General features: G+C 39.5%; 1 protein-coding gene across 2 annotated transcripts in view; it reads left to right on the top strand.

Moving 5' to 3' along the window:
* Positions 1-13,344, top strand: part of CARMIL1 (capping protein regulator and myosin 1 linker 1) — a 477,665-nt gene that overhangs the window by 314,189 nt on the left and 150,132 nt on the right. For both annotated transcript variants that reach the window (XM_082259259.1, XM_082259260.1), the window contains exons 23-24: positions 2,794-2,887; positions 8,415-8,513. In XM_082259259.1, coding sequence (XP_082115385.1) covers positions 2,794-2,887; positions 8,415-8,513 — 193 coding nt within the window. The remainder of the gene's footprint in view (positions 1-2,793; positions 2,888-8,414; positions 8,514-13,344) is intronic.

The following is a 13,344-nucleotide window of genomic DNA, read 5'->3' on the forward strand; positions in this document are numbered from 1 at the left end:
GTGTTAATGTGTGTTGTGCTAGGTTAGTCTATTCATTTAAAGGGCTGCCATTGCACCAGAATGGACAACAAAAAAGCTACTTGCACCATAGAGTGCTATCAATAATACAAGTATGGTGGGTTAATGTATCTAATAAGTGTGAAAGCTTTATCTGACAAAGATTTTTGGATCCATACCCACCCTCTCCATTAGATGATGCTTGATTGACAGCACAGTTTACATACAAAGGTTTCCCCTTCTATATCATACAGGTCATACAGGTGAGCCTTGTTACCTGTTTGAGCTGCTTAGCTGTGATATGCTGTGGACAGGGAGAGGCCACATATTGGAAAAATTCAAGTAGAACTAAATGCAAAACTTTTTTTTTTTTTTTGGACAGAGTAGGGGAGGCTTACAGCCGTATCCAACTGGGGAAATTTCCCTTCACTTCCTGTCCATTACCAAACAAGAAGTGGGAGGAAATCCCTCCAAAATGAGGAAATTCTTGGTTGTTACCAGGGTCACCAGAACTAGTGTGTTCCTTTTCTGGGGAGAACCACATATTTTTGGATTCTTTAACATTCAATGATAACGGTAACCATGACAAATAGAGAGGATGAATCTCCCTAAAGGAAGCTGAAACCGCAAAAAAAAAAAAAAAAAAAAAAAAACTTCCAGGGATTCTAATCCCTGTCCACTCTGTCAAAACTAAAAAAAATGTTTTGTGTTTAATTATGCTTTAAAGCAGGGGTCATCAAACTTTGGCCCTCCGGTTGTTCAGGAACTACAATTCCCATCATGCCTAGTCATGTCTGTGAATGTCAGAGATTTACAATGCCTCATGGGATTTTTAGTTCTGCAACAGCTGGAAGGCCGTAGTTTGAGGATCTCTTCTTTAAAGTATAAATGTTCGGATGGTGGTTACATGCATCTGGACACGCTGAAAGTGGATTTGTCCTACAAGAAAGCATAGCTTCTCTAATGTCATAATGGGTTTATGTTGTATGGATATTTTGGTACAAACCGTGCTTAGCAAGGTCTTCTTTTTTGTAATGTGTTTTTTTTTTTTTTTTCTCTGAATTCCTGTCTTCACTGTGACACTCTCCTAGACGTTAGTGTGCGTGATTTGGCTTAGATGAGAAAATTCCTGTCAGAATAACATTTCAATGCAGTGCTTTGTGTAACTTCTACAAGTAAACCCACTGACTGAAAAGACCAGTGTTCTAGGCCGGATATATTGGTATGCTGATGAAATAATTGGTAGTGAGTATGTATATATTTATTCAATGCTGCAAGAAATACAATTTAGCACACAAATAAAAAACAAAGTAAAATAATTTTACACATTAAAGGTTTTTCTGTAATGTGCTATGAGGATGTACTTCTTAGATCTACATACATAAAAAGATCATCTTTATATAAACCATCTTATTCATGTGTGTGAAGAAAAAAAAAAAAAAACAACCTTGATTCTATGTGTAGCACCCTCCTAGGTAGGTGCTAGAGAGTGAATATAGTTTTGGCTCTGTCTGCCTATCAGAGGAGCAGCAGGTAAATTCTATATTAAAGCTCTGCTTAACAGGGAGCAGGATCTGTGAGTTAGGTCTGCTCAGGGTGCCCAGTGTGTGATTCATCTGGTCTAAGGTAGTATCCCCAGCTGATCCAATGGGGAGGCACATTGGATAGTGGAGGAAACCTGGCCAATGACAACGCAGGCTTTTGATACAGCCCCTGTGATTAGCACCGACTGTGTCTCAGTGCATTGTGGGGCGGAGTATAAAAAGGCAAGGGCATGTGAGGTAGAGGTCTTTGGGAGGAAGCAAAGTCCCAGATGGAGGATGGCGGCTGCCTCCTCTTCTGCAGCAGTTGGTGACGGTCACAGGCAGTCGGCCTGGTGCACCTACAGTGTGAAGCTGAACCCAGAGGTCCAGGAGAGCTGGATGAGGAGTTGGGGCACTACGAGAATCTGGAAAGCAGTATCGTGAGTACAGAGGATCTTGCCCAGGGGTCTCCCCAGGAAAGGGACCACTCTGGAGAGTGTAGTTAGTGGACTGGTGTCAACCGGTATAGAGAAAGGGGGTACTGGGGGAGTACCCTGAAGAGAAATACAAACCGGAACATTTACCTCCGCTTCATTCAAGTGGTAGGATGAAGTAGCTGCCTTGCCGCATTCTCAAGTTAGAAGTTCTCCGAATTTGTGAAATAGTTCAAGGTTAGAGTATCCCACTCATCCCTTCTCCCATCCCAATATAAAATAAGAAACAACAACAACATCTACCCCTCGACTGATCATTGACTGAGCCAAGAACGTAAAGTGCTCTGCATGCACTTGCTACGGGTAACCCAGGGGAATCCAAAAGTGTCACTCACCAGCAGTCCTCTAGGGGGCAGTGCTACATATGTATAATTTTAATTTATGTACATGGGGGAAGCCATCTTTGCTTATAACATACGCAGATTCTGCTTCCCGCTTTGCAGCGCTGTACAGTAGTTTTGCTTTACTGCTTCATTTCACAATGCAAATCTAGTAAGGAGGATTTTCTTTTCTGTATCTGGACAGTGGAACAGTAGAGTCACATCTAGCTTGTACAGTATGCTTCATGCCATTGTAATTATATTGCTCTATTGAAAAAAAAAAAAAGGCGTTGCTCTGTGCAATATTATTTAAACCTCTGCCACATACAAAGTGCTAAATGCAGACCAGACAGCTCTCCAAAATCTAGAGGTGACTCATTCTGCTAACTTGGTATTGTAGGGCTGTTCAAGTGCAAGTGTCTTTTTCTCCTTGATAAATATAAGGGCTTTGTGTTATAGGAACTACACCCTGCGATTTATGCCTATACCTATGAATGATGCTTCCCAAGCACTGAAAACCAACCCAGAGAAAACAGAAGAAGCTTTACAAAAGGTATTTAGACATCCACCAAGTTTACTTTGTAACAAATGGCTTTCTTACTTAAATACTGTCTTTATCTAAAGAATAGGATTTATTTTTTTAATGACTTGATTATTCATTTTATTTCTAAATTCACAAATGACTTTTCTATGTCTGCATTCTTTCTGTAGTTTGCTGAATATACAGTTTTGGTAAAAAGTTTTGGAACACTGTGGAATTTGCTGCCTGTCTGCGAGACTGGCTTCTAAACTGTAATCTCGTCTAAGAGTTCATGCACTATATTAGGCTTTTTTTAAGCTTGGCGTAAATCTCTCGACCTTTCCTGAACCTAAGGGGCCTCGTGTGCTGTGGTACAGCCTGCCTTTCTAGTGAATGACTGGCTGTAGGGGGCCATACTTTTAGAAGCATAGATGCTTGTTTGCATCAAGGTTTACCCACACATGCACTTCCTACATATTTCCGGAATGCAAAACCTCTGCATTTGGGAAAACTGTGTGTAGAAATACAGTAGTATGCAAACATTTTGGGCAGGTATGAAAAGATGCAGAAAATTAGGAATGCTTTCAGAAATAAAGGTGTTAATAGTTAATTTGCTTTTCATTTTGTTAATTGATAAAAAAAGTGCATAGGACATGGGAACAAGGCTAAGCAATTCAACTATGGTGCAGAAAAATGGCAGCAGGTGCTCTGCACTGATGAGTCAAAATTGTAACTGTTTGGCTTTAGCAGGAGGCAGTATGTTTTTCGAAGGGCTGGACAATGGTACAATGAGTGTCTTCAGGCAACAGTGAAGCATGGTGGAGGTTCCTTGCAAGTTTTGGGCTGCATTTCTGCAAATGGAGTTGGACATAGCATTGAGGATACAATTGATCCTGACCCAAATCTCCATCATGCCATACCATCACGGAAGCATATGATTGGGCCCAAATATATTGTGCAGCAGGAGAATGACCCCAAACATACAGCCAATGTCATTAGGAGCAATCTTCAGTGGAAAGAAGAACAAGTCATCCTGGAAGTGATGGTTTTGCTCTCACGGAGCTCTGATCTCAACATCATGTCAGTCTGGGATTACATGAAGAGGCATAAGGATTCGAGGCAGCCTGCATCCACAGAAAATATGTGGTTAGTTCTCCAAGATGTTTGGAACAACCTACCTACTAAGCTCTTTCACAAACTGTGTGCAAGTGTACCTAGAGGAATTTAATAATTTAAACTGTTTTGAGGACAAAGGGTGGTCGCACCAAATATTGATTTGGATTTGTTCATTTACTTATATTTTGTTAATTGATAAAAAATAAACTATTAACACTTCTATTTCTGAAAGCATTCTTAATTTACACCTGCCTAAGACCTTTGCACAGTATTCTATTTTTTTTTTTTAATTAAGACATAACTGGATGAAATTGTGTTTTTAATATCTACGTGGATTTGCAGTGTTATACAGTCAGAAACAGTAGCTTAGCCCTCAATTTGAATCTGCAAATATAAGTGTTGCTAGATACCATCAAAAAGCAAACTGTATAAAAGCAGTGTGTAATTTGAAACATGAATTTAATGCTCCCTTGATACATGTACAGGGATACAATTACACATTATCTCTCATACTCTAACAATTGATACAAGATCCTAATAATGAGAAAATCTGATACGTCTACTGCTAATGATCCCCTATTTTGCTGTAAACAGATATGGCAGCCCACTATTATTAATGTTGTCTTTCGGCTTACTGTCTTTAAAAAACATCAAACCGCTCACACTGCCCCCAGTACCTTCATACTTTAAATATTTTTGAGTTTGAGTTTTATTCATAGGTCCACGGACTGCAATAAGTGTTGGTTTCAGGGGCAAAAGAATCAAATCCTTGTTTGTGTTTTTAAAGCTAATACTACCTTTCGGTTGTAACATGAAACATGGTTAGCAAGCACAGCTCCGCACCCTCAAACTATCCCCCCACTAACCGAACCAAGAGGTTCTTCTCCCTGTCAGCTCCTGTCAAATTTGAATTTGGCATGGCTCCACCCACACAGCTGTGTCATTCATTTACAGAAAATTGTGAATGAAAAAACTGCGAGGGACTTTTATTCTCTATGTTACACGAATGCAGTGATGCCATTGTTCTTGTAGTCCATTGTTATTTCTTCTAGCTTTATAGCTTTAGGTTCGTACCTCAGTACAGACATGAGCTGAATGGATAGTCTGCAAGAGCCAAAGCATTGCACCTGCGATCCATTGATCACGGTTGCAATGCTTTGCAGGCTCAAATGCAAAAAAATTTAATAAATGCAGATTTTTGATTTTTACAGTACAGATGCATTTATAGAATTTCTGCAAAAGGTGGGGATTTTAGTTGGTCTTACTCAAAGAATGCAGATTCTTCTTCCCACCTGTGTCACACTGGTGATTCTGCCTCTGGCAACACTTTGCCAGGGACAGATTTGTTATGGTGCAGCTGCCACTTTACCCAATGGGTATGACTTCCTCTATGGCTGAAATACTGAAGAATTATCATTGCTAGTGAAGGAGCAGCAACATCTGGCACATTTACCCAGGGAAGGAGAGACTTTATAGAAGAAGGTTGCTAGAGAGCTGGTACCAGTGACACAATTGTCAGTGTGACATTGTCCTAAAGTATAACTAAAGGTAAAACTTTTTTTTTTAATTTTGGGTAGAGTGGAGATGGATTAGAACACCTGTCAGTTTTTATTGCTGTCTTTATACCAATTAGGGAGATTTAACTTCTCTATTTGTAATATTTACTGTTCTCCGTGAAAGTAAAGGAAAATCCCAAATTTTGGTTTGTCACCAGAACAGGAATAAAGGGGACATTTCCAATAAGGGCAATAATATTGGTGACCCTGGTGATAGCCAGGATTCCCTCACTTTAAAAGGATTTCCTCTCAATTCAGTTATGGGACAGGAAGTGAAGGGAAATCTCCCCAATGGGACACAGATGGACACGCGTTATAAGCCTTCCTTAGGGCTCTTTCACACGGGCGTTCAGTTTTTTTTTTTTGCCCGATCAGGTCCTTTTTTTTGTTTTTGAAACAGACACGTATGACACTTTGTCATCCGGTCCGTCTGTCCGTTTTTCATCCCATCCGTTTGCGGATGAAAAATGGACATGATGCATGTCTATGTAAATACGGATGTCAGCAGATGACACCACTGACATCCGTTTTTGCGTCCGTTCCGCTTTTTGAACGGAAGAAAAAATAGGTTTCTCTTCCGTTCCAAAAAACTGAACTGAACGGAACGGACGAAAAACGGATGTCAGCGGATGATCATCTGCTGACATCCGTATTTACATAGAGATACATTATGTCCGTTTTTCATCCGCAAACGGATGGGATGAAAAACGGACATACGGAACGCCCGTGGGAAAGAGCCCTTACTCTATTCAAAATAAAAAAATAACAGTTTTGCCTTTAGTTCTGCTTAAGTGCTTACTTTTAGGCACAATATGGCAACTGACCGGAATTCATCTTGCAGTAGTCTGACTTCAGCAAAGTTAGACCTTATTTCTTGCTATAAGTATTTTCAGAAGAGCCACTATTGGCAATCATTTGGCTCCATACAGCTACCTGTCAGGGCTTTCCCCTCAAGTGTCAGATTTGTGTAATGCACAGAGTGTAAGGATCAGGAGTGAGTAACACGCAGCGGTCAGGTGTGTGTAAAGTAAATAGTGCAGGGGTCAGGTGTATGTAACATACCCTCAACCTCCAATCAGTGGCTGGTAAATGGGACCCAGAGTTTCTCATTCTTCCCTGAAGTTTCCAGCAGGATCCCTGGTGGAAACTCCAGAGACTATAATGTTGCCGGATAGTCCTTTATGATGTTGCACTGAGGTTGCCCACAGGCTGCCCTGGGCCCAATCATGTCAGCAGGGCAGCCCATGCCTTGTACACCTCTATTGAATGCCCTGAGCTTATAACCTTTATTTTTCCTAAAAATGTATTTCTGTTACTCAGCCCCTGTGCACGTATTTGCGGTGCGGGAAACGCAGCGAATCCCAAGTGTTTCCCGCACTGAAATCGCTCTCTGTTCATGTGATCTGCCACTGGTGTCGATGTTAAAATAAATGACACTCCAAAACAGATTGCAAAACGCAGTGCAATTACAAGAATCAGATCGCATGGGTGTTCACACGCATGCAATCCTATTCCAGGGCGGCAAAAAAAGATGCCTACACCTTTTTTGTTTGGTGTGAATTGAGCCCATACAAATTGAACAGGCTCAAATCGCACAAGAATTGCATGTGATTTGAATAGCAATGTAGAGCGATTCCTATCCGAATCACATGCGATTTCCCGCACTGCACAAGTGTGAACCCAGGCTTAAGCTAAACCTTTCATACGGTGAGTATAGGGTCTTTCTTCTGTTAGGAGCGATCAGTACTGACAGAGTGCAAGTTTTTTCATAATAGGTTCATACCTGTCATAGATGCCCCTGTTTGACTGAGAATAGGAATGTCTAAAGCTCATTTACACATATATAACATTCAGTAAAAAATGGCAAAATTATCGTTGAAAGAATATTGTATGTGATTTAAGTATACTGGTCATTACTGTAATTCCATATTTTCCTTTGGATAGTGTAGGCTAATTATAAATCACCTAAAATACCTTGGACTTTAAATAACGTAAGAGCCAGTCAGTCAAGGAAAAGAATGAGATTTTATATTTGATTGCTCTTGGTTCTATTCACCTCCTCCCTTTGTGTTATCAGGCTTACATAATAATAAAGGGCAAATGTGCGAAATTCAGTAAACCACATAGAATAATCATCAGTCATTTTCTATTCTTCAGACTGATAGCAGCTGATTGCATGCTATTGATTACTGAACTTTGCCTTGCCATCTTAAATTAGCCGTTTAAAAAAATATATATATATAACAAGGCTAGCATGCCAGCACATAGGGAAAATGTGAAGGTATTTGTTTTTCCAGGCTTTGTAGAAGTTGTGGAAAGGACAGCTCTTTATATTTGAATCAAACAACAATATTATAAAAAGACTTTATTGGGGCTTATATTGCATGCTTTTTATGGCTGTGTGCAGCATAGATTCATATGCCATGTACATTTTTCTTCTTTTTTTTTTTTTATATTTTTAAAGTGGGTTTTTTGCTTTTTTTTTTTTTTTTTTTTTTAGTTCTTACTTGAAGAGGTTTAGATGCGACAGTTGTGTTATTTATTATTTATTCTTGGTCAACGGAGAATGGTGAATGGAAACCAAAGGTTTCATTATTAAGTGCTCTGCTCGGGATGTAATGTTGTCTGTGAGAACCTTTACACTTGAATTTCATTAGCCGCTGAGATGGTTTGTTAATGTTAATGAAGAAATCAATGTACTGTCATTAAACGCTGTTTAAGTGCCCCAGTAGCACAGCAAACCTTTTTTTTTATTTTTTTCTTCATAAACAATTGAGTCCTTCCTTTCACTGTTAAATGCAATGAACTGAGCAATATGTTTCTTGTCAGAGTATATTTTCTGTCTGCTCTTGTAATAATAGACTCTCTTTGTGCATTTTTCTTTCAAGATTGAAAACTATTTGCTGAGGAATCATGAGACAAGGAAATACCTTCAGGAACAGGCCTATAGATTGCAGCAGAGTATTGTAACCAGCACTACACAGCAGGTGGGCGGCTTTATTGAAAAAAAATAAGAGCATTCCATAAACTGAACATGTCATTTTCTTTGCTGTGTACATGACACGTATATTAAATAAGGAACCTTTTTTCTGTGACCATTCATGTGTGTGGAAGGTTTGGCATTTCTTCAAAAACTTGGTATGTACAGTTGTAATCATCAGTTTACATGGCAGAATATGTCTGCGGGCAATTTTTAAGAAAGTATTAGCGCTCAGACCAAACACATTTATTTTGTATGTGATTCAGATCTATTCGGCCCTATTCACACCTGAGCAATTTGAAGCTTTACCAGAAACAATTTAACGCTCAACCTTAGGATTTCTGTTATTTTCAATGATGCCCATTCACACCTGAACATAGTTTCACTTAAAGCTAATAATTTGAAAAAGTACATGGGCTTCTTTTGGTGCACAAGTAGTAAAGCAAATCTCCTGCGCTCAAGTAGAATGTGATGAAGGGAAGAGAGATGCACTTCAGACTTGGATGGAAAAAAAGGGCCAATGGTCTTGCTGCCCCCTCAGGATCAAGGGTATCCAGAATCAACTGAGAGAAAAAGACAAAAGAAAAGGGGCGCACCGACCTAGTGCATTACCGCTAAAACCATTTATTAAAATGTTAAAAAAGTATACAATATACTCACAAAGCAGGTGTGATTATACACACATCACCATTGCATATACAATCTCCAAGGTAGCCAAGGTCCCATACGTGACAAAATGGCATGCAGAGTGCCGCATGGGGCTGCTATGGCTAGGCTGACGCGTTTCAGGGGCGTACCCCCTTCCTCAGAGCCAGAAAAGTTGAGCAGCAACTTTTCTGGCTCTGAGGAAGGGGGTACGCCCCTGAAACGCATCAGCCTAGCCATAGCAGCCCCATGCGGCACTCTGCATGCCATTTTGTCACGTATGGGACCTTGGCTACCTTGAAGATTGTATATGCAATGGTATTGTGTGTATAATCACACCTGCTTTGTGAGTATATTGTATACTTTTTTAACATTTTAATAAATGGTTTTAGCGGTAATGCACTAGGTCGGTGCGCCCCTTTTCTTTTGTCTTTTTCTCTTCTTTTGGTGCACAGCCATGCGTTTTGGCCCAAAAAGATTTAAAAAGAAGCACCCAAAAATGTGCAAAAATTCATGGTCTTTTTGCCTAACAACTGGTGTTCTATTGTCCAAGAATAAAAAAAAGGAAAAAAGAATTGCCTAAGCCTGAAAATGTTTATAAAAATGCATAAAAATGTCTGTACAAATGCTCAAAAATAAAACAGACACCCAAAAATGGCCAAAAATGCTCAGCTTTATTCTCCATTCCTTCAGTGGATTGCATGCAGCACGAGACTTGGTCAATAGGATGCATGTTACTACCACATATAACTGCTGGCCCATTCTATGGTTGAGCACATTGGGGTCTGTTTGTTGCATTTTTGTCCATAACCACTTGCAATATTTTATGATAGTTGTGACTGAGGCCCTTTTTTCATGACACAAGGCTGCCCATTCATTTTGGCAAAAAGCACCACAAATTCTTTGCTTGTCTAGTATGAACTGTGTATTTGATTGCTCCCAAAATTGTCTCAATGCTGTTGAAGTCACCTCAGCTTGATTTTTATTTCCGCTGCAGCCACTGAAGGGCTGACTTAACCTTTTGCTTTAAATCATTGTCATGTTGCAAAGTCCAAGTGAGCCCCATGCGCACCTTCCTGGATAAGAATGTCTCCCAATATTTTCTATAATCTGCTATGCAGCCTGATGTGGATAATAATAATCTTAAAAAGTCTCCATTCCAAACCATAGCCTGACTGGAGGTGTTCTTCTGTTGCAGAGTGTAGCTCCCGCTACTTCTGTTTTTGGCACCAATGTGCATTAAAGGATAAGTGCACCTGAAATTACAGATCTATATACACCCCTCACCCTCTATTATTATTGATTAGCCTCTATAGGCAGACTGTGTATTCCCCAGCTTTGCTCATGTGCAAAATGCTATTGGAGCTAGCGATAACTAGACTCGGTGAGCGTTGTGCCACCTTTGAACAGGCACAGGTTTGAATAGGAAGATATCCATCAAACAGGTACAATGCACTATTGCCTTTCTTTTCCGCAGAGGAACAAAAGGGGCTTTACAAGGGAGGTGGCGTCAACACAACCAATCACAGACATGTTTACTTTCAAAAGTACAATGGAAAAGGGGAGTTTATGCTTGTGGACAGACCTGACCGTGTGCAGAGGTCCCCAACTGTCACTATTGTTAAAAATGGCTACCAAACATGCATTCCCGTCATAATCTGTTAGAGTGAATCCTATATAATATAGTTCATACAAACCATATTTGATAGTAATTATGCTATTGTTCCAGTAAGTGAGACTATACCTGCAAAGGAAATAGTAGTATTTCTGATCATGCGGATCAAGCATAACCGAAAGCTACCAGCCATTATTCCAGCTAAAGGGCAGATATTTATAAAAACGATAATAATTCCACATCACAAACATATACCTGCCAGCGATTACCAGGGCCCCGGTCTGACTGATATACATCTGTGGGGCAGAACTCGCATCTCACTGCCATAGATCCGGACCGGGGTTCACTTGAGCTAGCTGCTCAGAGCGCCTGCCGTTCGGGAGATCAAGTGAGGGAGTGTGTGTGTGTATATATTATATGACCTATGGGATAATGTGTGTTATCAGGTACACCTTTTTAAAGGCCTTTTGGCATGCGCTGCATTTCAGCATGCACAAACTGCATGGAGATAACCCCTTGTGCTCAATGAGACGCTACCAGGATGACTATTCATAACTAAGCTTGTTTATTATAGAGATATATGCAGGGTATTGTACACACACTAATATGCATCTAGGAATTGGGACCAAAAAGCTGCTGGGAGAAATGAAACAATCCCTTTGCCAAAAAAGAGATCCAATCATTTTTCTCTCCTAGGTCTAGTGCCTAGTTTATGTACACTCCAGGCTCATTCTGAACATCTGTAAGACTCTGAGAATGCAGCATCAGTGGCTGCTCAGTGGGTGAAGATACAAAAGCGGAGGCAGAAAAAATGGTTGGGGACAGTGGTGCAACTGGTGCCTAGACCTGCCATTGCAGTTTAACCAGAATGGTGGCTGTGAACAAATCTGTGATCTACGAGGCATAGAAAGTGAGATTATGTTGGTTGCACACTGTGCTTCTATATGCCCCTAGATATCAAGGTGGGTGTTAGTGTGAGGGTGGATGGCACCATCAAAACGTGTGTAAATAAGGATCATCACCATCCCATCTCCAAGTTTTTTATTCAGACCTCAAACAGGCAGTGGGACCACAGGGAATTCTTCAAAGTTTTGTAGTGTAGCAAGTCCCACTTTGATTTTAAATTGATCACTTGTCCTCTGAATGAGAACAAATGCTTTCATCAAGATTTTATTTTTTTCTGAATGTTTCTATGGAGGCTCATGCTGTCCAAATGTTCTTCACTGTATTTTACAAAACTTACTGCTCCCTGTTGATTAAATCTTTAACAGGCCAAACTATATTCTCTTCTTTTCTGTTAGAAAGAATATATACAATGTATAAATATATCCATCCCATGGGCCATAAGTTGAGAACACTTTGCTGTTAGGGTTTCTAGAAACCTTATAAATGTACTCAGCCTGTGGCGTTTCAAATTTGTATGATCTATACACTTCTTTGTGAATTGTAATTGAAAAAAATTTAACAAGATGTATGTAAATATGTTGGTGATCGGTTTAGGTTTTTTTTTTTTTTTTTTTTTTTTTTTTGCGGTATGTTGTATTAAGTTTAAGATCATAATGTATATTGTGTATTACATTCAAGGGTAAACCCATCATCCAGTGACACATTATGGCTTTCTGCAATACATAGTATATGATTTACCACCCATATCTCATGATAGTTTATACATACAGCAGATTATTATGCTGAGGCCAAAACTAAAGGATTGCTACATACAGTATAATACAGCATGATCAGGATATAATAAAAAGTCTTGTCTTCTTTAACATCTGTTAAACCGGCATCCTACGCTGTGCTTAATTTACCCCTCAAATCATCCTTTCTTGTGAGGTTTTAAGGGTGAAAGCCTTCAATGGCTTTCAATATGTTTTTTCATGTTGGTTGCTTTTTGTACTAAGGGGGTGGTGATTAATCTATAGCTGAAAATGTTAAGTAAGCCCACTTTTAGACCCAATCTTCAGGTGCCCTCTCTATGAACAGTTCAATTGTTTAAGTTTTTTTTAAAAATGTTTAACATAGATATAGAACTGTCATATTACTTTCTTTCTGTCTGGAGTGTAGCTATGGAGTACATTTTGGGACACTTGGTTAATTTACTAAAGAAGTAGAAACTATTCACTTTGTATTCTCACTTTATAAAGTAAATCATAGTAAAGGAGGAGAACCAGTGTTTACTCTAAAGGGGTTCTAAAGGTTTTATGCCCTAATGCATTCCCTGCAATAAGGTAAAAACTTTTTGCTTCCTTTTCTACCCCACTTGCCTCTAAAAACGTACCTGTCTCCTCTGCTTGATCAAGCAGCTTCTTTTCTCCCTTCAAGGTCTCATAAGAGACTCAGGCAGCAGTGGGAGCCATAGGCAATGGGACCACTTTAGGCTAGATCGTTGTACAGAACTGGTAGATGTAAACCTCTTTTTATTTTATTTAAAATTTAAAAAAAATGTAATTAAAAAAAAAAAAAAGGTTTGGTGTCACTTTAAATACCCAACCATATGTGAGGGAAATGTAAAACTAACAAACTGTTGCTAGCACATGATTGGATAGTTTGTGAACCTAGCTTAACTTTTTTTACGAAC

Source organism: Pelophylax lessonae, assembly GCF_965119305.1.
Source record: "Pelophylax lessonae genome assembly, chromosome: 5".
NCBI classification, from domain to species: Eukaryota; Metazoa; Chordata; class Amphibia; order Anura; family Ranidae; genus Pelophylax; species Pelophylax lessonae.